The following is a 27487-nucleotide window of genomic DNA, read 5'->3' as shown; positions in this document are numbered from 1 at the left end:
ATGGTCAGTGTCACATTTTTGTACATAAGTGATCTTTTTTTATTTTGTTTTCCATAAAAAGGTCAAGATTCAGTCCCTTGAATTAATGTCATTACATCATATTCTCAGTTCAAAAAAGCAACATAAAATTACAAATCATAATACAAATAGAATAGGTAAGTACAGTAACCATATAAACAGCCCACTAATATTGTCTAGCCCGCCCACCCACCTACCGCTGCCCCCGCTCAAACTCTAGCACAAAACTCATAACAATACATCAGTTAGTATCAGCAATAAAAAATTCAAATAAAAGTCCCGGGTTTTTTTGTATTTTTTTTTTTTTTTTTAAAGCGCTTCAATGTTCCAATGCCATGAGTTCAGCTTTACCCTCACATAGAATACATAATAGAGATAACGTCCCACCCCGCCACTTGCTCTGCAAAACACAATAGACATGCATACAGTTTTCACTGTTCAAACCCCCCCCACCCCCATCAATACACATTCAGGGCCAGAGGATACAATATCAATTCAACGGCAAGTCTCTACCCGGTTTCTTAAACCCCATGAATGAAAGGTGGATCCAGTGGTTTCCCTGATAACACCAGTGGTCCAGGAAAAAAAACCTGAGGCCTACTTCTACTTTCAGAGAGAGGCGAGAACATTCGCCGATTCTTCTGACAGCTCAGACCCCGGTCCAAGATGGTAACAGATTTCCATTATTTAAATATCAGAGATGCAAAGCACGGGATGAGAATGGAAAGATTCCCTGTTCGAAATGATGACGGGAAGTGATTGGTGTTCCCTAAGACCCACTTGTACTCCCACAATGGAGTAATCAGATCAGTGCTAGTTCAGTACATGTTCCCTTAAAAAAAAAAAAAAAACACCAACAAAAACGCAGCAACTATCACTGAAACTGACGAGTCTCCTATGCAGCAGACTCCTTGTGTAGATCTGATATGTGGTGCTAGCCTGCAACCATAAACCCAGTTCTTGTACTTTTGCAGGTCTACACACAGGGCCTATTACTAGTTATTCAAACGTGATGTTAGTATCCTTAATGCTGCCCTGTAGAAGACAGTTAATAATAATGAAGACACGCAAACTTACATTTTATACCCTTATTACACTTTGGATGCTTTGTACAATAGTGCTGAACTTAAGACCTGCTTTTTTCATGCTTGATCTGATATATAAATGTGTAAATATACTGTATACAACAGTACTGTATGTAGTGTGTATGCATGTGTGTTGTTTGAATGTGTGTGTGTGTGTGTTTGTGTACGTGTGTGATGATGTGCAAAGGTGTGTGTGGTGGAACCTGCACCACACCAATAGTGAGAGGCTCTAATATGGCTTGTGTCAGACATTAAGCGTGCTGCCACCCATAAGAGAGCTCCTGTACATTTAGGGCCACAGAGGTTAAACGGAGCTATAGCAGGCATGATGCCACGTCCTGGCACCTGATCTGAATCACACCGTTAGTCATAACATCGACACGCGTGGTTCAGAGACAAACAATCCATGGCTCCACACTACGACAAACACGTTTCGGATTAATTACATCAGGACAAAAACGTTAGAAACAAAATGTGCATATAAACAGGAGGATGACTAACCCTGCTGATGAGTGCAAGACTGGGAAATCTATCTGTGATGTAAGACTACAAGTTAACCAGCATTACACAAAAGATTATTCTGAGTCAAACGGACACAATCCTCATTAGTTCGATGAACTCGGCAGCTACTTTTTGTCATTATACCTTTTAGAGCCTCCAAATCCAGCGAGAACATCAATCTCCAAAAGTTCACCAGAAGAGACTACCAATTATTCACAGACCACGACAGCTGCACTTCAGACTAAACGGTAGATTTTGCATTCAGGAAATACACTCATTTGTTGTTGTTTTTTTGTTGAGGGTTAGATGAGAAGAATGATACCACTCTCATGTCTGTACGCTAAATATGAAGCTGCAGCCAGTGGCTGGTTAGCTTAGCTTGGCGTAAAGACTGGAAACCGCTAGCCTGGCTCTGTAAAAAAGGTAACAAAATCCACCTACCAGCACTTCTAAAGTTATGTGCCGGACTATTACTTATCTGGGCGCAGTCACTTCCTGGAGTTTCTGCATGAAAGTGGTATTCATCTTTTCATCCAACTCTCAGCAAGAAAGTGAATAAGACTATTTACCAAAATGCCAAACTATTCCTGTAAATCTGACTGAACCCTGCTGTTACCGAGTCAGTGCAGGCTGCCCAGCCTCTAACAGTCACACATCAGTAAATACTGAGCTACAGCCTTCTGTTTAGAGCCAACTGATCTAATGTGACAGTGAAATTGCTAAGTAAACCTGCACTCCTAGCTGTTCTACTAATGCCAAAGAAATGTTCAACACACCATCATTCTTTATCACAAATATGTAGGACTGGATGGGGGGAAAAGGTGTTAAAGGAGATAAAAAGAATTCCCTGTAAGTTGCTGCTGCAATTCTGTGGACAGGTAAAGGCTAAAGCTACAGCACAGCCAGGAAATAAAGTGGAAGCTGGCCATTATGTGGTCTCTACAGTCAAAAATGAGGGAGAGGAAAGTATGAGAACCCCCCAACAGCCATACAAACTATGACAGTATTCCAGACTAGTCCTTAAGTATCCACCCTAACTGACACCAAAGGGAAGGAGATGGACCCCCAAACCACACAGATAAAGTAGGTTAGTGTTAGCTGGACAACTTGGGAAATGCCCTGGCAGTCAGATGGATATCCATTAACAGGTAAACAGGGAGTGGTGGAGGAGTGTGGGGGGTGAGCACATGCTTGACCAGTGTTAGTCCACTGGAGAGAGAACTGGTCAAGCTGTGGAGGTATTTTTCATACATACACGCAAAAAATGAAAAAATAATAATAATATTGATAAGTCTCAATAAGCTTCCTCCACTTGCAGCTGTCCAAGTCATTAGGATGTCCTTCATGTCTTCCAGCACTGCCACACACACACACACACACACACACACACACACACACACACACACACACACACACACACACACACACACACACACACACACACACACACACACACACACACACACACACACACACACACACACACACACACACACACACACATTCACTAACACGTCATACTTTAAAATTACATCTGTGTGCCTTTCTGAACGAAGCACATTGTTGTTACTTCTTAATTCATGTCAAAGCTGCAATTCATAAATTCCCCTACGTTAAAAACCAGGTTTGTAAAGTTATATAATCCAGGTTCTTGTTTTTAGCGTTTCACCACACTCCACCATACAGATGGATACAGCTACCGATATATTAAAAACTGTTCCCACCTTTTGAACGGGACATTACCCGAACATATGTTGTGTTGAAAAGTAAACGTAAAGGTGTGCTGCTTCAAAGACACACAGATGTGACAAAAATCACATATTGTTTTAGGTCAATTTCTCACACATACTTTGCAAACATGCTGACGTTCTCACTCGGTCTCACACACATGCACACGCGCACGGTCTCATTCATACAACCGCAGAGAGGCTGTTGTTTTGTTTCTCAGGCATGCTGTGCAGCCAGGTCCTGGTTGATGAAGCGCCGTAGCCTCTCCAGGTACTGACTGTAAAGCTCAATGTCGTTGTGACCGGCTCCCTCCACCCAGAGGGGCTCCACCGCCTTGGGACAGCGCTCAAACAGGGCGAGGCCGTGAGAGAAGTCGATCACCTCGTCCTCTGTACCGTGGATGATCAGTACTGGAGACGGGATCTTTGACACTTTCTCTATGCTGGAAGAATAAAGAATAAAAGGCTATTAATGCACCATCAAGGCAAGTCAAAAAAGTAAGGTCATTTTTTTTTCTCACTATTGACAAATAATGACAATGTGCATTTCAGTCAACATTTGGGAAACATTAAAGTGATATTAAACCTCTGTCTGTCTTTTGACCCACCCCTGTTAGCTTGAACTTTTTTTGTGATTAACAATTGTTAGCTTGAACGTTTGGCGGCCATAAAAGTTTAACCGTTTCTTCTTTGACACAAAGAAAAACGCAGACGCTGACAGCTTTGCTTAATTACATGGATTCCAATAAAAAAAAACGGTTTCATTCCATCCAAATGCTAATTATGTTACAGACAGTAATTGCAGACCGCTGTGAACTTGTGTCGCTCACCCAAGCGGTTCCAGTTAATAATCGGTAAACGAGTGTCGGGTTAGGGTTAGTATTGTATTGTGTTAATAACGCTGGATTTTGCACTACAAAGCCCCAACGTCTATCAGAATTCCAGCTGAAGCGGTGTGTTTACGATTGTTTTGGCTTTGGAACATGTTGGGCAACATTGGAGAAGCTGATTATACCACAGCAGTGGCTTGACAAGTTTCATTGTTCTGTTCTTTCTACAGTATTTGATACTAAAAAGATAGATTTTGAGTGAAATGTCACTTACATTTTTTTTCTTAAAGAACATTATATTTAAAACACTGATAACGCAGAAAATACACCTACCATAGATATGTTAAAACACTTACTTAGGGAATGCATCAAAGCAGTAGGTTTTCTTGGTGTCAGGGAAAGCCACTCTCATGCCGGAGGTGAGAGGTGAGTGGAGGACCACAGCGGCACACTCAAACCGTGATGCCAAGTCTACTGTAGGCACCGTGCCGATGCTCTGTCCATACAGGATGATATTCTCAGGGCTGATGCCATACCTGAGACGACACACACAGATTTCAGTACAGAATATCAAAAAAGTGCCTTTAATTCTGTAAGTATGAGTGCAAACGGATTGACATGCAACGTACAAGAGTGTACATTTCTATATGCAGATTAAGTGCAGCATGCAGTAAGCCTTTCAGTCCAACACGGAAACAACTACCCATGTGTTTCATGTTAATAATAGACAAAGTTTGAAAGAGAACATCTTAAGCAAAGAACATGAAATGTAGTAATGATTCCAAACCGTTCAACACAGATACAGCGTATTACCCAACCTTTTCAAATAGAACAGAATCAGGGACTTTGTGAGTAATTTCGGATTTTGTTACAACACAAATGTTTGTTGTCTTAAGTTAAGTCTTAATTTTTCAGCAGTCTCAAAGTTCCTCTGTGTTGCCACCTGTGAATTTTAAGTTTCTCCCGACATTAGGCTCATTAACCATGCTGGCAGCAGATAAACAAGAGGAATATTGTTCAGAATATTAGATGCTGAGGCTTCATGCAGAGCACAGTTTGCGACAGCCAATCATCAGTCTGTCAGATACAGAGCCATTGTTTAGCTTTGATTTGACTGGCTGATTGTCAGAGAGAGGGTACCATGGTCAGCAGGGACAAAGTTTGAATATAACTGAGCCAAACAAATGGTATTTTAACAAAAATGTACTGGCCAGTGATCTGAGTGGCCCTTACTGAATTATCTACCAAAGACACGTTAACTGGCATTTGGTGCTTATTGGCTATTTATTTTGGATCTTGTGTGGATGGGATTGGACAGTTTTTGCCTGCTTACCGAGAACGCAGGGCATGCCAGGCAGCATCAATGTCCGCGTATAGGTTCTTCTCAGAGGGCTTGCCAGTGCTAACACCATAGCCGGAGTAATCATAGGAAAAGATGTTGCAGTTGATGCGTGTGCCTAAGCCGATGTAGAAGCTGCTCATCTGACCCAGGTCTACTGCATTGCCATGGGAAAACAACACTGTAAACCTGAGACACAAAGGAGGAAGCAGAAAGATCAAGGAAGTAAGGCAGCTGGCTGAGGCTAAGCAGGGACCCTGCTGAACTGGGAAGCCCCAAGTTAATGGAAAAACATGGGCTATAATTGTATTTGATTCCATCAAAAAACAGGCAGGCTGTCATACTTTAGTCTCAAGTTGTTCAGAGGATGGTGTGTGTCTCACCTAGCATTGGGGGCACAGCGGATGTACATGCACCCCACCCTGTTCCCTCGGCTAGATCTGGTCAGGAATACATCCGTCACATCCAGCTCTCTCTGTGAATACTGGAACTCTGCTCTCTCTGTGAGATGAAGCTTCCACCTGCCCTCACTCCAACCGCTGCCACCTGCTCCTCCTCCTGCGGCTGCTGCTGCTCCTGCACCACCACCACCACCACCACCACCACCTCCTCCTCCTCCTCCTCCACCACCCCCACCTCCAGCACCACCTCCTCTGTCAGCTCCACTACTAGTGCCCTGCCGGGAACGGAGTCCTGGGGCTCCTAGAGAAGGCTGAGCAGCCCCGGAACTGGACCCAGTAGCAGCTCCAGCTCCAGAGCTTGGATCTGTGTCAGGGAGAAGGGCGTAGGTGGGCTCTGGAGGGAGGAAAGCCAGTTTGGCTGCAATGCGGCTGGGGCAAGGGGGGCAGCAGAACAGACAGCATAGCTCTCGTATGGACAGACCGTTCATCGTCTGGTAGAAAAAAGCATGGTAGATGTAAATAAGGACAGCATGCAAGAAGAAAAGCCATTTACCTCTGATTCAAAGCAGGGTTTCCCTCAGTGTTTTATAGTGGAGGTGCAGCGCCTCGCCTAAACTAAAGAGTGCCTCCACTGTCATCGGAAGAAAACGTTACATTTTAATGAAATATAATATCAGGCTTAATACGCTTTAGGGAAATGAGCAGTGGGGCACAACATCACACAGCAAAGGCCAAATATTTAATGAATGAGGGGAATGTTTACATCGTCATGTAGTAACTACATTGATTTGGAGATGTTATGCAGCTCAGCAGATGTTTAATTGATCGACCACATCCAATGTTTGCTTCACAGTTAGATAGATAGATAGATAGATGGACTTTATTAATCCCAAATTGAGAAATTACTCTGTAATAATCTGTTATTAATCAGGGCAGAATGTTGCAATGTCAGGGGGAAAATTATGTTTTTCTAAGTTAGGAAGGGCAGAGATAAACATCTACTAACCTATTCCCTGGGGGAAACCCTCCACAGATACCCTGCTATGAACGTACCTGGATTCAAAATTCCCTGGGTCTTGAAATGAACTGGCACACAACGGTGCCAAGGTCTTCTGGTCTAGTCACTGCGCCAGCAGGATCTTGATAAAAATAAATGATAACAGAATAAATGGCTCACAATCATGCATCAACATATTGTTCATGACAAGGTATACTCACAAAGTCATGACTATTTAGTTAGCCTGGTCTTTTAATGTAGCTCTTTCTAGAGCTATTTTTTGTGCTGATAAAAAGTTACAGATTATAGATATTAAGAAGCCCAAGATATGACTCTTGCTTTATCACGTATAGCAGTTGGAACTCAATTAAATTACACAGACACTGGACACAGCTGTGAGGAAGATATACATTTGATTCAAAGATAAAAGACAACCCGGATTCATTATCAGGGTTAAGGCGTCAGTTGTTATTGTCATAATTTTACAGCTCCTGTAAATCAACTAGCTTTTATTAGGGCAGAAGTGATATGCAATTAACGAATCCATATACTGAGGCTGTAAATTCTTACTGTGGGATTAAAGTGATTCAGCTGCCCTGATGTGATCATGGACATTGGTGACTAATTATAACAACACCCCCTCAACACAGACACAGAGAGCGACAGGGAGCGACTGATATGCTAATGGTAACGTTAGCTAACGTAAGTTAACAACGATATCAAGCTCTAACGTCAGCCAGTGATGTGGGAACACAAGGGGGGGCAGAATTTTGACAAGGCATACATACATACAACATACACATGACCGCTGTTATTAGACACTGCCCCACTGCACAGGTTAATGCCAGCTAACAGTCAAAATAGCATCACTTATCGTTAGCAACCAGCTAGCGGCGGCGGCTAGCTCGCTACAACGCTAGCCGCAAAGCTAGCTACTTACCGATTCACAGTAGGTTGGCAGACAGGCTGGTGTGTCCCTATATGGACAGAGAAGCGGCACAAGACTTCGAAAACCTATCTTGTGTCTTGACATGGATGGTTTTACTCAAGTGTACTACACAGTTGTCGGTGGCTAGCTAGCTGAAATTCATAGCAACCAGATTTTTTTTTACTACTGTGTCGACTAAATCCGGAAGTGACGTAAGGGCATATTCATTTTTTCAAAACAATGTGCCTTGATCATCTTGAAAGGGCTGTGAATAAATTATTTTAAACTATTTCACAGTTTTGTTTCCTTAAAGGTTATTAATAGCTAATGCCATAGTTATAACGCTAATAGACCCCCCTAACTGTGGCAAATATTAAACCCACCTTTATCCCCAAAGTGGGGATATTATTCATGTACAGTGAGAAATAAAATGTAGGTTAACACTGAATGAGTATTCTTGTGTTTACTGTTATGTATATGTGAACCAAACCTATGGAGGCTTGGTGGTATGTAACACTTAATATATTTGGTAAAAACCCATGTTGCCCCAGCCTGGCCCCTCCATTTGAAATAGAACCGCCACTGCAAGGAACAAAATAAAAAAAATAAAACAACAAACAAGGACATATTTAATCCAACATGGGAAACTGGAAGTTATACAGACAATGTGTTTGTGTTTCAGTCAGAATTATTAAAACCCTATAACAGAGCCTGTGGTGGAACAAGTTGCCTGTTCAGATCCTTTACTCAAGTAGAAAAAGAAATACCACCGTGTAAAATATTCAATTATAAGTAAATGTCCTGCATTATTCAGCAGAACTAGGCTACTTTAGTTTCTGTAATAGCACTCTAGTAAAATAATGCATCATATTTTAGGAACTGTCGGCAATTTCAATGCATAACCTTATCGTTATTTGGCTAACTGTGAAATAAATATAGTGGGGTAAAAAGTAAAAAAAAAAAAAAATCCCGCTGAAATGTAGTTATAAATTAATTAGAAGTACAAATTAATACCCTAAAAATGAAAAATAAATTCTATTAGCATACGAAAGTATGAGTAGGATACCTCCAAATATTTGATAATTCTCATAAATAGTTCTGGTGTATTTCATAATCTTTAAAACGTAGCTATTACTATTTGTTATATTATATTGTCATTCTTATGTTTTATGCCCTTTAACTTTCCTGAACATCATCGTATTTCAGTAATCGCTTGATAGTCTACAGGACGTGTGTGTGTGTGTGTGTGTGTGTGTGTGTGTGTGTGTGTGTGTGTGTGTGTGTGTGTGTGTGTGTGTGTGTGTGTGTGTGTGTGTGAGAGAGAGAGAGAGAGAGAGAGAGAGAGAGAGAGAGAGGTCCTCCATTCATCATTGATCCACTGCAGGGCTGTGTTTCAGGGGGTGTGAATTATGGGCCCCTGCTGTTACTGTGACTGCTCTGCGTAGGGCATTTCACCTCGCCACCGTAAATTTGAAAAGGGGATTACATTTAGCTGACTACTGATTTTAAAGCCGTATAGCTTGACCAAGTGCAGACAACTGGCCGGTTCCCCTGAGAAGACTTAATAGGCTACTGTCTGCAATTGCAGGATTTGGGATTTTACAGGGGTCTGAACGAGGCTACTGGGAAATAAAGCGTATTCTGGATCACAGAAAACCCCTATAGGTTGCTGTTTACGCATTTAGACTACGGACTCTTTTTCTCCAGGAACGAAAAAAAAAAAAAAACAAAAAAAAAAAAGTATGGTAGTTGACTGGGCGTTTTGGACGCGCTCGGTAAACGGTGATGCTACGGCGGCGCGCAGGAAGCGTAGAGGGAAGAGACAGGTGAGGTGCGGCTGAGGAGCTGCTGTTATATTTCAGAGAGGCTTTGGATTCCGAGAGCCGTGGTATCCAGCACCCTTTTCTCCACAGAGAGGAAGAAGAGCGACCGGAGAGGGCGAGTTGGCGACTGGCACCTGCCTCCGCTCCCTACCTGGCCATCTGGTGCGGTGAGTGTGCCAAATGGTGGGATTGAGAGATGGATATGTGTGAGGGAGACGGGGTGCGGATGGGATGAACAGGTAGGCTTTATAGGCTACAGCATGTGCGCAATTGTAGTACTGCCACTAAACGCGATGCTGCATTATCACTCCTCCGAGTTAGCCATTAGATGTGTGTGTTTGGCCTGGACCTTTGTGGACTGCTCTTTGTGTCTGCTGCAAGTTTGATGTGTTATTTGCATATCATGTGCATGTCTTTGTTGCATATCACTTCATATCCTTGTTCTTTCACGTGTTGCGTGGGATTTTACAGTGTTTATTCCTTCATGTAGATTTGAAGTGATGTCTCAGCAAAAAGAGCAATTCTTGCACATTATAACGCTGCACTGCAAGGACGAGCACAAAGCCTGATTGAAATTCTTAGTTAGACCGAGACCCCGGATCATAGGTCGTGATGTAAATGAGGCTTACCGCTCTGCAGATGGATATTCACTTGTCCCCTTGTGCAAATTCATGATGTTTTTATTAAATGTTTGCCCAAGGATTCCTAAGAGCAAAGGTCACATGTGATCATTCGGAAGCCATAAAGTACATTGATTATGTCATTACTCGCTCACAGTAGAGAAACAGGAGTGGCATGATGAATGCACAGGTGGCATTCACGGTTCATATCCAATGGCATTCAGGTATGGTTGTTATTTAGTGATTTAGACTTAGATGACTAATATCTGTCTCTTAGCAGTTTACTTTAGACAGCTGGCAGCAATACGACTGACAATAACTGGAGAATACTTTAAAATATATCCTTTGTCCGAAATGTGTCTTGCACACTTAGCCTACAATAACTTGTCACCTAAATTGCCCATAACCACACTGCTTACTCACAACCAACAATCCATGCCCCAAAGTTAAAAGCTCACTCACTGCCGTCCCAGCTCTTACTCAAGTGATTTAGTAGTTATATGTAATTTATTGTTTACAACTTCATCCTTCACACTAAAAGATATTGAGCTCTACAGAAAGACCATAACAGCTCCCAGCTGCTGCTTTTTATGTTTGTGTTTCTGTGAGCTGAAAGGCAAAAAGAGATATATACACAAAAAAATAGAAGAGGGGGGGGGAGAGACAGAAACAGACAGACAGATTGGGGATACAAAGGATAAAGTGTGGTAGATAGCAATCTGGCATATATGCTACAGGGGATAGGCAGAGGATGTAAAAGACACAAAAATAAATGATGGAGCAGAAAACTCAGAGCAAACGAGCGTTGAGGGAGAGGGGCTGCAGACAGCAGTCTGAGCGGGTGTGAATGGTCTCCCTGTTATCCCCGCTGCCCACACAGACAGCCACACAGCAGCCGTGTGAGCAGGTGCTAACCCCAAACACACAGCAACCACAGGGAACAACAGGTGCAGCCACTGTTTCCTTCAGCGTTCCTTTTGGAAGTCAGTCTAACACCCGCCCATCCCAAACATACAGCAACCCCAAAAGCCCTCTAACACCTAAACACCCACAGCATATAGTGAAGGGAACCAAATGGACACTTTAATCTACATTTTGGGACATAGCATGCAAAGGCCAGGCTTGAGTAATTCAATTAGAAAATTAATTATGCTGCAAACAACGTTGGAGCCACTTGAAGCAATAAGGCAGAGCAGGCTGCAGGTAAAAGCAATCTAAGAGAGCCTTAGAGTGAGACAACTGCTTACAGGGACGTTTAATGAGCTCTACTGATCACATAGGACCCTATTCAATCATCACACATGCTAAGCCGCAAACAGGGCATCTCAAGCACGGGGGAAAAATTAGATTGGATTGCAACATAATACAGCCTTCCCACAAAGGGAATAAATCGACGGCAGAATGTTGGGGTTGCTAAGGAGCCCATTTCTATGTGTAGACTGACAGTCTGAGATCGTGTGTGTCTTTGTGTGTGTTAACTAGAATCAGATCAAACAGACAGAAGACTTTAGAAGGAGAGAGATGTTACCTAACAGCTTCTCTGTTCCCTTCACCAAGAGAATACGCCGAGCTATCAGTTGCAAATGTCCCCTTTACCTCTGGTACACAGAGAGGAACAGTATTGACTGACTGAAACACCGTGGGGCTCTAGGCTGCCACTAAACCTGTAGTTTTCTATTCCTACTACATATCAGACAACAGGAATGATTAGATTCTTTTCACGAAACCTGAGCCACCCAGGACACTCTATTAAAACGACTGTCACTCGCTTTAACCTATACTCACTGTAGATTTCCCGGTTTTCTCTACCTCCCACCCACTGCTTTGCTGATACATCAAGGAATGTCAATGTAAGCTTTTATAGTGTTTAGATGAACTTTAAGTAACTTTCAAAACTTGCTGCATCAACTCCCATCTGCCATGAAGCAACATCCCCTCTCTGCGTCAGAAAATAGGCAGGATTATTAACTCATCCGATCATAAAATAAAGCAAAGTTATGACTAGTTTGCGGCTAAAATCCTTCCTCTGTCGTAAGGACTTGGAGACTGTTATCCGTGCTCTTATTTCGTCTCATATTGACTACTGCAATTCCTTGTATTCTGGGATTTGCCAATCATCTCTATCACACCTGCAGCTTGTCCAGAATGCGGCTGCTAGATGGTTGACTGGTACCAGAAGGAGGGATCATATCTCCCTGATATTGGCTTCTCTTCACTGGTTACCGGACAAATATAGAATCGATTTTAAGGTAATGTTACTTGTTTTTAATGCATTGCATGGATTGCCCCCTTTATATATTGCTGATCTCCTTACCCTACATCACTCCTCCAGGAATCCTCCAGTCTAATCAGTTCCTTTTGGCTATTCCACAGTCTCGGATGAAAAAAAAGGGTGATCGTGCCTTCTCCGTTCATATTAGGTCCTCCTCTACTGCCGAGATCTTTAAGTCTCATCTTAAAACACGTTTTTATTCATGGGCGTATGATTTGGTTTAGGGACATTTGTATAGAAGTGTGTTGTTTGTATGCTGTTCATTGTGTCTATATTTCTATTGTCTTCCTTTGTTTTTATAACATAATATAACTTTGTACAGCATTTTGTTCAGCCTAATTTGGTTTTATAAATACATTGACTTGACTTGACTTGACTAGTGTCAAGAGATTTGAAGGAATGCTGATTTTCCTCAAAAGCAGCCAGCAACAGTATCTTTTGAAGTTCCAGTTTCACACAGAGTGCAGTGTGTATCTGGTGGTAGGCTTTGGTGGGATTCTTTAGTACAAAATCAACAATTGAATACGGTGTTGAAGTCTGCAGACCTCAGGGCAATGAGATCAGAAGGACCTAGCTGGGCAGGCATCTGATGGGTGACCTGTTCCAGCAGGGTCCTCCAAGTGTAGACCTCAGCGAGTCATTGTGCAGGATTAAGAAGGCCAGAGGGTCAGGTATCACGCAGGCATACTTTCTTTACTTGTCAGAAAGTACGTAGCTTTTATCCTGAGACAGGTATATTTAAAATAATATCCCTTGTGCAAAACGTTCTGTGTTGATGTGAGAGGCTTTCAGGAGCCTGTCTGGGCTTTTCAGACAACTCTTTTCAGATGTTTGAAAAGAAAAGGAGCAAGACAATAGCTACCGCACAAGCTGAGGAGCTTTATGTAGAAAACTCTGTATGTATGTGCTTGGTGCCATAAACTGTACACCACAAGATAAATGATGCTCAGGTGGCCAAGGTGGCTGCACCATGTTGATTTGGTTGCTGAATGAGCCACATGTACCATGTAATAATGCCTTGCAGTTGTTTTCCAATGTGAAAATCCTTCATATACTTTACAGTGGCCATGCATCTTCAGTTTTATGACTCTCTGTCTTCACTGAGTCCTCCCCCGAGGTGCAGCCTCTTTTTATGCATCCCTGTGCACATTGTGTGGTCTCCCCATATGCCATAACGGGCTACCATGTGTGTTCATTTTGCAGTGTATTGTCCTGTTCACTGTATCACCTTAACAACACCTCTGACGTCCTCATCATCCTCACCAGGGTCAGCCAGATGATATGACATGCTTTGTCCGTGTGGCTGATTAGGGTCCACTCATGCATATTTTATGTATGTGTATTTGTTGTAGTGTATGTGAGGGTCACAAGAGTTAGTTTGTCTCTCGAATGGTTCTCTTTGCATGCAGCTGGTCCTCCCATTTTACTGCCCGGCAAATTGGTTGTGAGTGATTGCACAGCTGTTTCAACTTTAAAATATAAGGGTAGTCTAATCTTTTGCCGTCTGTGATCTCATTTACATCGCAAAATTGCAAAGTGAGAAAATGACCATCCACTTCACGCTTTCACTGAGGCGCTCACACACATCTGCACGCGCACACACAAACAAAACAAAAATAAGCCAATAAGAAAGTAACCTTTTCTCAAATGCCACCGCTGAGGCACTTGACTTTTTACTTCTTTGCACAAAATGAATGGAGGTATACATATTTCTCGGGAGCTTGGTCTATCCTCTCACATTTTGCTGCTTTTGCTGTCCAAAAAGTTCAATCAGCACGTAAGCCAACAGCAGGCTTTAGTTATGGCAGCTTAGCCAGAGGGATTTGGAGGACTTTTTTATTGGGAGATAAGGGCGCATCTGAGTCCTTTGTCTCCCAGCTACTCAAGATGGTTTTGTAGCCTGATGAAGCTTTGTTCTGGCTAATCTTTCTCCCTTCTTCATCCTGTCCTCTCCCACACTAGTCCCTTCTTCGCAACAAACACAACTTTTCTCTTTTAATTATGACTTTTCATCTGGGGCCCAGTCACAACTGAGGGGAGAGGAATACAGTGTAGCAGAAACACAATTGTACCTGCGTGGAGGCGAGAAAGCTCTCAAGGGATTTGTCGTCTCTGCAAATGTGTGTGTACGCTGTAGGTGTGTGTCTGTGTGTGTGTGTGTGTGTGTGTGTGTGTGTGTGCACACGTCAATCCACAAGCAGGTTCTCTGGCATTTTGATATCTGTTGTGTGAAGACCACCTATTGTGAGCTGTGATCCTCTTAGCAGGCTTCTGACAAAAGAGCTATATTTACCTTTACGGGTGATCATAGCACACAAAGAACATCATGACGAGAATATGAGCTACCTTTCAGCTTGAGCCTCCTTTCGACGCCAGCATAAGAGAAGCCACTAACAGGGTATGAGATATATGGTAATGGCTGCCACGTTAAGACATTTGCACAGCCTATTTAGCATAGTCTTTGTTGAAGTAAAAATGACAAGCAGGGAGATGTCAGGCTGGCAAACAAGCCAAAAATGTAACAAAAACAGATTTTTTCGGCCAGCATTGCAATTTATTTACATAAAAAGATCACTAATTTTTAATCAGTAAGATGTTCTTCTTTGTACTCCGTATTGGAAAATCACACACTTGAAGAAAAGATGCCCAGTCGAAACAAACGTCATGGACCACCTTGTACAGTACAAAGTGCACCAATAACACTTGTGTGACAAAACAGAATAATAGCAGTATAATAACAGGTCAAATTCACAGACGAAAACCCCTGTCACTGTTGTTTAATTAGACTGCATCTTCATTGCCGTCGTATGCACTGGAGTGTGCGTGTGTTCGACTCTGTGCTCATAGTGTGTCTGAGTGCGTGCACTGCATACTCATGTGCTCGACTCGAGCTTAGCGTTGTGCAGTGAATGTATATGTGCTTACTGCAGTCAAACTCTGGTTAGTAACGTTTGCCCTTGCTGCAGCTTTGTACAGCACCATAAATGTGTGTGTGTGTGTGTGTGCGTGTGTGCGTGCATGCGTGCGTCAGTGAGTGAGTGTGTGCGTGTGTTTGTGTGTGTGTGTGTGTGTGTGTGTGTGTATGTGCGTGCGTGTGTGTGTTTGTGTGTGTGTGTGTGTGTGTGTGTGTGTGTGTGTGCTTGTGTGTGTTGTTTCCATGTGCATTTTTGTCACAGCGCAGCACCAGAAGTACACACATTACCTGTTTTGTAGCCCAAATCTTTATCATTTGCGAGTGTTATGATTGGCTTGCACCTGCATTTCTGAGCTGTGTGTTTGTACATGTCCATTGACCATAAGCTGATAACTCACTGCATCCATAGGCTACTGTGTGTCTGTCACTAGCAGCAATTTGGCTTTAGGCAGAAGGCCTGATTGGGGAAGAAGTCTGAGGGGAGATGGAGCTCTCTGTGGCTAGACTCCAGCTCTGTCCATCCTATTTTAATTACCTATGGCACTCACCCAGGGGAATATCTCCCTTCCTCTCTGTCTCTGTATCTTCTCTCCTTTCCTCCTTCATCTCCCTTCTTACCCTACCATCTTCTCTTTTCATCTCTCTATCTCTCTCCTCCATTCACTTTCGCTATCTCTCTCTCTCTCTCTCTTGTTTCTATCATTTTTCCTCTTTCGTACAGGCACACATAACCAGCATAACAGCTGCGTCAAAGGCCTATGCAGAGGTAACCTTTGCATTAGCATATAAATGACCCTGTAGATTGCCTAGTATTTTAGGAAATTTAACAGCAAAAGACAGATTCCCTCTACTCTGATTAGACCTGCTCTGAGGAGACAGGCAGCCACTTGAGGGAATATCGCTTCAACCTCTATAAGATAAAGACTTGACACAGCTGAAGAGAGCATTATTGTGTTTGTGTGTGTGTGTGTGTGTGTGTGTGTGTGTGTGTGTGTGTGTGTGTGTGTGTGTGTGTGTGTGTGTGTGTGCGTGCGTACGTTCGTCTGTGTGTGTGTGTGTGTGCGCGCGTGCGGCGTCGTGGTGTGTGTGTGTGTGTGTGTGTGCGTGCATGTGTGTGTTTGCGTGTGTGGATGAATATTTGCGCTTTGTTTCACTGTGTTTGTATGAGTGCGTGTGAACAAGTCTGTCTATCTGAATACATATCTATGTGTTAATTTCTCTTCACTCCGACCTGTTTGCTCTGACATAATGTGCTTCTACCTGTATTGCCACATTAAATGGGAGATTGCATCAAACTGAAGCCCCAGTTACCTCACGGTTACCATTACAACATTTACCAACTCAGCTTGTAATCTTTAAAAGTGTTACAGCAATGTTAAATTAAAGGAATAGTTTGACATTGTAGGAAATATGCTCATTAGTTTTCTGGTGGAGTGTTAGATGGGATGATTAATACCCCTCTCATGTCTGTAGAATAATATTAAACTACAGCCAGTAGTCAATTAGCTTAGCCTAGCACGAGCAAAGACTGGAAACAGCTGTCTGAAGGTAATAAAAATACCAGCCCCTCTTAAGCTCACTAATCAACACATTAGATATTGTTGGTTTAATCTGTACAAAAACCCAAGTGTAGAAACGTGTTTTTATCAGTTTTACGGGGTGTTATGTGCAAGACTATTTAAGTGGCCTGGTGAGCTGTTGCCAAGTAACCAGCAGAAACCATAAATCCCAGTTTTAAACCAAGAAACAGTCCGGCACTAGACTGGTTAAACCCAGCCCGACCTGCCAGCGATTTGATTTCGTCCTGCAGCTCAATGCTCAATCTTAAAAGATTGAGCTTGTTCTGGTGATAGCCAGAATAGTCCGGCACATAACCCTGCCTAAAATGGAAAATTGACATTTTTACACTTCACTACGCTAACTGGCTGCTGGCTGGAGCCTTACGTATATTAAATGGACAGATATAAGAGTCATATCAACCTTCTCATCTAACTCTCTCAGAAAGCAACTTGCAAAATGTTGAATTATTCCTTTAACAAGGAAGTTTAACATTAGATGTATGTGCTACCGACACTGCCAGTACTAAATACTGGTAGCCTGGTGGACCAGCTATTTCATGGGTCTTAAAATGTGTGCTTTTACTCGTCTAGATTCTTAAGATCTACGTGTTTGTCATGCATTTTCAATCGAGTGGCAATCAGACCAGCTGAATGCTGACACCATTGTGAAAGTGCTAATATTTCTCCATTAAATTTACTGAATTGAGTGAAAGGATTCACAACTTCTATCTTGAAATACAAAGTCAGCACATTTTTATACTTTCTAATTTCCCCTTTTCAACTGCGTGTCTTTATGGTGAATTAAGAAAATAGTTTCTTTTAAAAAAGAAATATGACCTTTAAAAAAGAGGCATGACACCAAATCCAAGCTCCACAACATCCTTCTTAACAGCTCTGTCTTGAAGCTTGAAAGCACCCGAGAGAGTAACATCTGTGAAGTAAACGTAATGCAACCGACTTGTGTTGTTGATGGACGAGCTATGAGAGATTTATGATAGTCACACAATGTTTGTCTGAACTTTAGTTATCTGGAATCAGCACTGCACCATTGTTAGAAAAACGTTCTGAAATCCTCTCACGGCTACATTTTGTTCACGTCCTTTCCATTTTCAGTGGAAATCAGTTTTAAGTCTATTAATGAAGCTATAGTGCTCGTAGGGTGGAGTCCTGACGTGTGAAGGTGACCCACTTCTCCCAGTTTAGCCCGTGTCTGTGTTTCTACCCTCAGGCCTCCTTCCTTTTATTCCGGGCTTTAACCTGCATACCGTCTTAGAGGAGCAAGTGTGTTACAAAGGAGAAGAACTTCCATCTCAGCAGAGTCTTCATGTTAATATTTATTATTTCTAGTATACTTCTTGAATATTCTGTATGGGTGCTGTGTGCCTTGTACCTTGCTGCTGTAGCACAGAAGTGTCCCAGTTTGGGATCAATCAATCCATTTTTTTTACAGTTTGGTTAATTTTCTTGATCAATTTTTTTTTTATTGTAAATCAACTTGTCATAATAATCCGGCAGAGGAGGTCTCAGAGTTTCCTTTCGACAAAAAGCATTTAGAAAAAGAGAATTATCCTCACGCATACTTCTTTCTGTCCAAAATCAAGTTTGTGGCATCACAGCTTACTTGCTTATGTCCAGTAAAGTTGTTCTTCACAGAACAATGATCACCCAGCCAGCTCATTCAGATTCAGCTGAAATATATATTTGAAGGGGAAACCCCATTAAAAAAACAAAGGCTCAGCAGTAAGCATCTTTTCTAAGTGAAGAGTGTACAATAAAAGCATTGTTGCGTTTTTAATGAATATATTCCATTGTTGCCATATTGATTTCAAATGAGCTATACTGTCTTGCCAGAGTGTGGATAATGTGGAGACAAAATGCTTGCAGCTCCCCCATCCCCCTCCTTGCTGAGAGACAGGGGACCCCCACCCCCCTATATTTGTGTTCATGTATGTGTTCATGCACACTCATATGAACATGTACATTTGGAATCAGGGTTAATGATTAAGTGTATGCATCAGTGTGTGCATGTATACATGTATCCGTGTGTGTGTGTGTGTGTGTGTGTGTGTGTGTGTGTGTGTGTGTGTGTGTGTGTGCACACACCTTACACATGTGTACGCATGTTTGTGTTAGGGGCGAACACGCCCTCCTCGCTTTTACATATACTGCAATAGAGAATCTCTGCCTAGCTTTGCTATTGGTTGCTACGGTAACAAAGGCACAGAGTGGAGTGGCTGCAGCAGCTAGAGAGAGAGAGAGAGAGAGAGAGAGAGAGACAGAGGGAAAGACAGAGAGAGAGAGACAGAAAGAAAGACAGAGGGAAAGACAGAGAGAGAGAGAGAGAGAGAGAGAGAGAAAGAGGGGAAAGACTGAGAGAAATAGACATAAGGATAGACAGAGAGACCAAGAGAGAGAGAGAGAGACAGACAGACAGAGAGACTACTTGCCTGTCGACCTAATCATGACATATGTATTGCAACGCATCAGAAAACTGTTTTTTTTTTTAGATTTGATCTGTCCAATTTTGTCACACACGCATGCATACAAACACACACACATATTAAAGGATTAATTAATGGCTGTACTGTAGTTGGGTGTAGCACAGGTTATGGCTCAAGCATCTCAACCAATAGCGCTTGCAGCATATGTGTATCTGAGTCTTCACAGCACAGACTGCTGAGGCCTTTTATGTCTCTGTGTTTCCTCGTGGTCAGTAAATGCCCCTCAGTGTGTGGATTGGGATGGGGCTCTTTTATTCTGTCTCTGTATCGCAGGATGTATATTGATCTTTCAGCAGCTTTTAATAGTTGAGATGCCCTGTGCAAACATGAGCATGTCCAATATACACTAAAGGCCACTGAGGCATTTTAGGATGGGTAAATGGGTAAATATTAAATAGATAATCATTAAATAGATATCTTCCATATAGTTTCTTGACATACTGTGGGGCTGTGTAGAATCTCCCAGCATGCCGCTTATCCCCTGTCATTCCGGATCAGCTGTGGCGGGTGAACAAGAACACGCCGGAGAAAAAATACTTTATTAAATGTCAGTCCCAGCAGATGAGGACGAAACAAATGGACAAGAGGTGAAAGCAGGTTATTTTGCTTCTTCGGATGACCTGCTGATTGGTTAATGATGTGAGTGTTAGCAGGTGATTTGCTAATGGGTTGCCTGATGAGGATAGATTACACTGTGTGGCTGTCGCCATCATTACATGCATCCCATGATAACCGTGTCAGTGTCACACCATTTAATCCTATCACACCAACATGATCTGACACAAATAGCATAACACCCTTTCTTCCTTCCACCCGATCGTCTCTCTTTCCTTGATTGCCTGTAACTCATTCTGTCACCGGTGGTCTTTATTTATTTATTTTTTTTATAGCTTGATGAGCTGGAAGTCTGAAGCAGGCGCTGTCGCTCTTCCTTGTTTCTTGTCTTGCACTCAAACCACGTCTCTTTTATCTTTCATCTGTCTCTTCTCTCTTTCGCTCAGAACCCTTGAAAACCAAACGTTGTTTTTATAGCACAGAGCCTTTGTCATGGCACTGGCCAGCAGCAGAGATCTAATATGTTGGCCATGGCCCAGATCCGATGGTTTATCTTATGGATCGATAACCTTAATCAATACACACTCTAATGAGGAGGCTACATCAATGATTGGCCGCAGGGTTTTGGCATGTAGCATGTGTAGTGTGTTTGTGTGTGTGTGTGTGTGTGTGTGTGTGTGTGTGTGTGTGTGTGTGTGTGAGAGAAAGGAACAGAGAGGGAGGAAGGAAAGAGGAATGCCTCGCTTGTTTTCTCTTTACTTGTAGGCTTTTAGCAGAGTCACTGCATGTAATAGCCAGGTATTGTTGTTTTCAGAAGAGGTTGGGCTGCTTAGTAATGTTTTACATTCGCATATGAATTGTACTTTACATGTTTTAGGACAGTTTTATGCAACAAAAATGATTGTGATATAGTGATATGTACAATTACAACTATTACAGTGTCCATGGTGCTCGGGGGATGTAAACAAGGAAAGTTACAAGTATCCTTCTATGTAATCAGGAAGTATAATGCCACCATGGATTCAGTGTGAGCTACAACTCCTAAAGCGTTTTTTTTCTCTATGTTGGTTTGCATTTTGGCAAATTGGCACCATTAACAGTATACGGAATTAGATATTAGCAGTTCCTGTCAGCAATGTATGCCAATGGCTGTACAGACAACTGTCACTAGATTACTTTGATACTGAAGGAAAATGTGAAGATTTTCAGGCAAGTCCTGTCCTGAGTTGCCAGGCACGTCTTTGTTGATATCATTTCTGAGCGCTTTCATGGATGCATTTATTACGCATTGTATGTCCTAAAAATGTGTGTATCATTTATGTGTGTTCAACTTCAGATTTGACAGAGTTATAGCTCAGAACAAGGAGTGGGATTTCTTTTTTTACTCACACCACAATCATACTGGAACACACGCTTCATTTGATTCCATCCATCCATCAGTTCAGTCCACGCATTACAGTGAATGTAATTTTAGGCTTAAGCCTCAAATTTGGATCCTCTCATAAAATTGCCATAATGAAATGAGTCTGACTGCACACCTGACTCAGTCAGTTCTAGTTCATGGACTCCCAATGAAGATTCAGATGAAACAAACCCCCCCTCACCCTCCCTCAGGGCTTCTCTGGTGCTTCTGATGAGGAGAAGGCTTAGAGATGTCAAACCTGCAATCTCTGGTCTAGAATTTCATTTAAAGTGTCCCCAGTGTATAGTCTGCAGCACCACATCGCATCACTGCTTGTCACTTAAACACATGCACAATCTGAGGTGTTGGCAACACAGGTGAATGTGCTTATGTATATGAGTATGTGCGTGTTACATCTGGGTGCATCTGGGTGCTTCAAATAGCAGCTGCCATCACCTTAGCAACTAGCACATCTCTACCTGTTATTCTATCTTTGAAAATAGTCGCAGGGTTTTTATCCTGGAACAGACAAGCTGAAAGGAATAAAGAAACAGAAATGACGGGAGGAGGTGTGTGATGGACGGAGCGAGACGGGGGATGAAAGGAAATAAGCGGGGGTTGGGGGAAACATGTAACACGGTGTTTAGGTTGATTTATGACATTCATATTGCTCACACATTTTTCTTTTCTTTCCAACCTTTCTTTTCATTTGTGTTCCATGAAATTCTACATTTCCTAGGATTTTAGCAGCACTCGCAAAAACCCAAGACAAAAACTGATTACTAGTGTTTGTCCTGTCTTTCTATCTCCTCTTCTTTTTCAAAGTATTCTCACATCAAAGACACTGTAGCTGAGCCAAAGGCGATTTGAGTAGATGCATAGAAGAGCTTCTACATTTAAGCATGTGTTTGATGGCGTGGCTGCCACATTTTATGACTGGTAGTAACTTATGTGCAGCAGTGTTATTCCACTCTCCTGGCTTTATATGTGAAAGAGATGCTGATGTACAGCATGGGGGCCTTGTTTTCAACAGTTTCACCCCTCTAACGTGGGTTTTTGACTTGTTTTTCGGTCAGTCCCAACTGAAATGCCTCAACAACTAGCCTATTGGATGGATTGCTATTCAATTTCACACAGATACTCATGGTCCCCGGAGGATGCATCCCATTGACTTTGGTGTTCCCCTGACTTTTCACCTAGTGCCACCATCAGATCAAATTTTCCAGTGTCCAGTTTTTGGTTTATGACCAAATATCTGCAAAGTTAATGCCATTTACATCAACCACAGCTATACTTTGTGTTAAATGGCAACACCCTGCATGAGACTGTGGGGGTCTTAAGCATCGCCTTCCGTAACAGACTTCAACACCCACAGTGATAGAAGGAGCGCTACCACAGGTCCTTCGTTTCCAACAGCAGTCAGAATTTTTAAACATGAACATAACATAATGTAACACTGTTGTTGTGTCTGTCACCATCAGCCATCATGACAGATCCTGTCTAATTTACTGCTTGTATCCTTAACTATATTTATATATATTAGGGTTGGGCGATATGGAGAAAATCAAATATCACAATATTTTTGACCAAATACCTCAATATCCATACCGCATTGATATTGTAGTGTTGACTATTGTTGCTTTCACAAAATATTTACACAATGAGATTTTTGATAAATAATCATCAGTAATGTGGATATACCTAATGACTAAGTGGGTAAAGGCAAATAATAGAACAGTTACAACAGTCTAGTAAATTCAGAAATGACATAACTTTACTGTAATGCAGCCTTTAAAACCAGGAAAAGACACCACTTATGTCATGTTACGGTATTACAATATCCAAAATCTAAGACGATATCTAGTCTCATATCACGATATCGATATAATATCGATATATTGCCCAGCTCTAATATATATATTTTGTATTTTGCTAGTATCTTAGCAAATGTTAGCATGCTAAAATCAGATGGTGAAAATGGTAAACATTATACCTTGCTAAACATCAGCATGTTATCATTGTCACTGTGAGCATTTTAGGATGTTGATGTTAGCATTTAGCTCAAAGCACCGCTGTGCTGAAATACCGCTGGCTGTAGACTCTTGTTTTGTGTGTGTGTGTGTGTGTGTGTGTGTGTGTGTGTGTGTGTGTGTGTGTGTGTGTGTGTGTGTTTGCGTTTGCGTTTGCGTGCATGCGTGTGTGCGTGCATGTGTGCGCAAAGCTCACACAGCACAAGAGTGACCCTTTTGTGGCCTCTTAGCTTTTTTTAAAGTCCAAAAATCTTTTCCCTTCCCTTCTTCTTGATCGTGATTTAGAGCATACTTGACTTTTGACCCTTGGAAAGATTGTCCATCTTACCCGGGTCACGCCCTTCGTCGCTTCTTTTTACACTTTCTTCAGCTATTCCTTCTTTGCTGCAAATTACCCGTAATATATCCTTCACATCTCCCTATAGAAACCCAATTAGTGAACGGAACGTTACCTCCCAAAGTGGCTTTGTAATCCTGTGACTGTTTTGTCTCTTGGTGTGTTATATGACTGTGAGAATCCCCTTCAATTCAAACTGTGTGACAATGGAGTGACATTTCTGACAATAGACCCTCATTACACCCCCGAAGCAGACAATACAAACACATACGCTCCCTGCTGAAGCCAGGTTGGTGGCAGCAGTCACCCTGCTGCACTTCTGACCCTGTCTTAGCGTGTGTACACACACACACACACACACACACACACACACACATAGTCACCTATTAATTAAGAAAAATATAGCGTACACAACATATATTTAAAAAAATTATTTTGATGTTTTTCTCTCCCCTCTCTCTTCAGTGCATGTGTGTTGCTGCCATGGCGACCGTGGCTCCTCTCTTCACATGTATTCTCCTGCTGCTTCAACTGGCGGATGGCTCATTCCCAGAGGAACCCAGTCCACTCAGCTACGTCCCCGTAGAGGGTATGTTTCCTTCCTGCTCTGTGTGTGTGTGTGTGTGTGTGTGTGTGTGTGTGTGTGTGTGTGTGTGTGTGTGTGTGTGTGTGTGTGTGTGTGTGTGTGTGTGTGTGTGTGTGTGTGTGTGAGTGCGTGACTGTATGTGCAGCGTTGATGATGAATGGCTTCACGGTGGATGTGGACGTCGGGGGTCAAGGGGCAGAGCTTTGGTGTGGTGGTGCTTTTTCTTGCTACCCAGGCATCCAGATAAATAAAGAGACTTCACTCCTATAGGTAGTAGAGAGAAGGAAAGACATAAAGACAGACAGAACGAGAGACCAGAGAGAAATGATTGTTATGGATTTTGAGAGGGGCAGGAAGATGAAAAAGTGGGAGACAATTGGATTGGATGGGGTGATACAGATGACAAGAGAGAAGGCTGAGGGGTGGAAGAGAGAAGGCGGGGAGACAGGTGGAGATGGATCGCTACGTGCTCCTCTCTCCCTCCCCCTGCAGTCAAGGACAATGAGACGTTCTCCCAATCTGTCTCCTGATGATGAGGGCTCCCTGCGGAGACCGTCGTCCTCCTCTTCGAAACTTTCACATATACTGCCACTTTCTCTCTCCACCTCATCTGCACTCTCCCACTTATCCGAAGGGAGGAGAGGGAGGGAATGCCTTTTTTCACGATAACATTACAATAATGGTCGCACACAGTTTTACTCATTATGGTGCTGCATGCATCAACAAAAGCGGAAAGAAAAACACTGAGAGGATTAAAGTGTTTCAGTGTACTCTAACTGCTGCACCATTCATCTCTTTCCATTAGCTCTGTTTTCCTAAACAAAAGCATCAAGTGTGGAGACACTATTAAAGTGAAGGTTAGAGAAGTTTTTACTGTAAATATAGATGGGAAAAGTACTCGCTTTGTCATCAACTGTCAAAGTATCCTTGAGCAAGGCACCTTATTTCTCGTTTTTTTTTAGTAAGTAAGTTTCACTCTGTTTGTCTGTCTGTCTGTGTGTTCGTGTCAGTTGTGCGGAGGTATCCGGTGTTCTTGGGCAGAGCTCATCGTTCAGCTCAGAGACAGGAGCTGCACATTCAGACAGTCCTCCAAGTCAACCGCACGCTCTACATAGGAGCCAGGTAACCAACGGCAACCGCCTCCAACTGTGTGTTACTGACGTGCTCGCATAAATATCCTTTTGCTTTCATTTGATGCCACAGCGTCTGTCTGCTGTCACTCTGTAGAGGACATTTTCAGTTTGTTGTGGCGACGAAGAATTCAATCATCATTGTTAAATGTCAAGCGAAAGCTGTTTGTTCACATAACTTATATATGGAAAATAGTGTTCCCTGGGCCAAATCTGGTCCACCTGATGCAAAGATATTTGGCATAAACAAACCGATGAATGCCAAAGAAATGAACAAATATAATAGAATCCACCTCATTTAAATTTCACAATTCAAACGCATTTTTTATTCCATGGCTTTAGCTTGTTTGACCAGAATGCATTTGTGTCACAAAAAAACAAACAGATACAGGTGGTCTTACAGAAATGGTGTGCTGAGAACATTTTTTTTTCTAATGCACAACAACAACAACAGCAGGCCACTGTTATGAGCATCACAGATCATACATTTGCATATACTCACACAAACACAATTCTTTCGCTAAATGAGTGTTGTGTAGCATAAGCTGCTGTAACTCTGTTAGCCGTCCCCTCTGGCGTCAGATGAAATCCCCCAAACAAAATGTGTTATAATTCAGTTTGAGTCTGAAAATTAATTGAAAATAAATAAACAAATAATTTTTTTTAAAAACAAGTCAAAGATGTTGGCTGAAAACATTAAATGAATTGCTAAGCCCCTTCTTACCCATTGTTTATAATGTATAGCCAATAGTATTACATTGAAACAGTAATAGTATTACATTGTGTGTTTTGTAGAGATGACTTGTACAGAGTGGAGTTGGATAACATGGCAGGTGATGAGATGTTCTACAGCAAGGTAGGACTCATTTTCTTGCACGCACACGAAACCAAACAGGCACTGACAGCTGATAATGTACACATACACACAGAACAAACTGACTGTGCTTCGTTCCTTTGGCAGAAACGGACGTGGGAATCCAATAAGAACGACATCCGAGTGTGCCGGATGAAGGGCAAACACGAGGTACAGCGCTCGTGCACAACACTCTGACTTTGAGATCCACTCTTACATGCATCAACGCCATCCATCTATACTATCACACGCATGGGCAGACATAACAGCTGTTAGAGAAAACGTATTTCCTGCAGGTGCTCCTGCATATGTCATTTACACAAATTTGATCTTGTTGATACAGAATCAGCGCATCACTTAATCGCATAGCTCGGTGAAACGCTACCCAGGCCAAAAAAGATGTCCATGGAGCTTGAAAGTTATTGTCATGCACACCTGCATTGTGCCAATTTTCTTCATATATCTCATTCATAGCCTGTAGGGAAGACTAGAAAGTGGGACAATTGTGTGTGTAGATAAAGTGACAGTTGACCATGTTCTGAGATATAAAGGGAATGTCAAATCTACAAAAGAGAACGATTCAATGGGATGGGGGCTTGCTTGACAGGGTGTAACCCAAAAATATAAGCTTTCATTGTTTAAACGTAGCAGTGCCACTGGCAAAATCCTATCTGGGCGGAACTCATGGCAAAAAGAAAAAGAGGCAAGAGGAAACATTACAAAGCAAACTGAGCAGAAAGAGTGACACAGCCTCAGGGAGGAAACCGTTTTGAAATCAGTTGAGGAAGGGAGGTGTAGGTAGAGATGGGATGGGATGTGCGTAGGTGGACGAAAAGTGGTGAAGAAACACTAAAGGAAAAGAAAAAAAAGAGGTGTTGCTTCAAAGAACACAGATGACAGAAAAAAAAAAAGATGTAAGAGCAAAAAAAAAAAAAAAGGAATTAAAGCTGTGATACAAGACGGGAAGAGAAAGACTTGGCCAAGGTGTAGAGGTGGAAATATGATGTGGCGAGAGCGTAAGAGGAAGAAGACAAAAGACAGAAAGGAGAAGCTAAAGCCAGCTAACTCAGATGAAGAGA

The 27487-nt window shown here is 42.3% G+C and overlaps 2 protein-coding genes across 5 annotated transcripts in view; one reads left to right on the top strand and one right to left on the bottom strand.

Annotated features, from left to right (window-relative positions):
• Nucleotides 1-15: 15 nt before the first annotated feature.
• On the bottom strand, nt 16-8032 carry abhd17aa (abhydrolase domain containing 17A, depalmitoylase a). The gene is made up of 7 exons (XM_039815340.1): nt 7839-8032; nt 6955-7040; nt 6098-6392; nt 5884-6058; nt 5495-5689; nt 4518-4697; nt 16-3774 (listed from the first exon to the last, which is right to left on the bottom strand). Exons 3-7 carry the CDS (start codon nt 6387-6389, stop codon nt 3549-3551), a joined length of 1068 nt encoding a protein of 355 aa, XP_039671274.1. The 5' UTR covers nt 6390-6392; nt 6955-7040; nt 7839-8032; the 3' UTR covers nt 16-3548.
• Nucleotides 8033-9214: 1182 nt separating this feature from the next.
• Nucleotides 9215-27487, top strand: part of LOC120568100 (semaphorin-6B-like) — a 33485-nt gene continuing 15212 nt past the window's right edge. Inside the window, exons 1-6 of one of the 4 annotated variants that reach the window (XM_039815331.1) lie at nt 9215-9652; nt 9740-9816; nt 24305-24428; nt 25436-25547; nt 26351-26411; nt 26517-26579. In XM_039815331.1, the coding sequence (XP_039671265.1) occupies nt 24308-24428; nt 25436-25547; nt 26351-26411; nt 26517-26579 (357 nt within the window). In that variant the 5' untranslated portion in view covers nt 9215-9652; nt 9740-9816; nt 24305-24307. Of the gene's footprint in view, nt 9817-9840; nt 9889-12404; nt 12519-24304; nt 24429-25435; nt 25548-26350; nt 26412-26516; nt 26580-27487 lie in introns of those variants that run through there. The other 3 variants (XM_039815330.1, XM_039815329.1, XM_039815332.1) reach the window with 3 other exon arrangements.

This window comes from Perca fluviatilis, chromosome 11 (genome assembly GCF_010015445.1).
Source record: "Perca fluviatilis chromosome 11, GENO_Pfluv_1.0, whole genome shotgun sequence".
Taxonomy (NCBI): Eukaryota; Metazoa; Chordata; class Actinopteri; order Perciformes; family Percidae; genus Perca; species Perca fluviatilis.
This window is presented reverse-complemented; position numbering and strand designations above follow the sequence as displayed.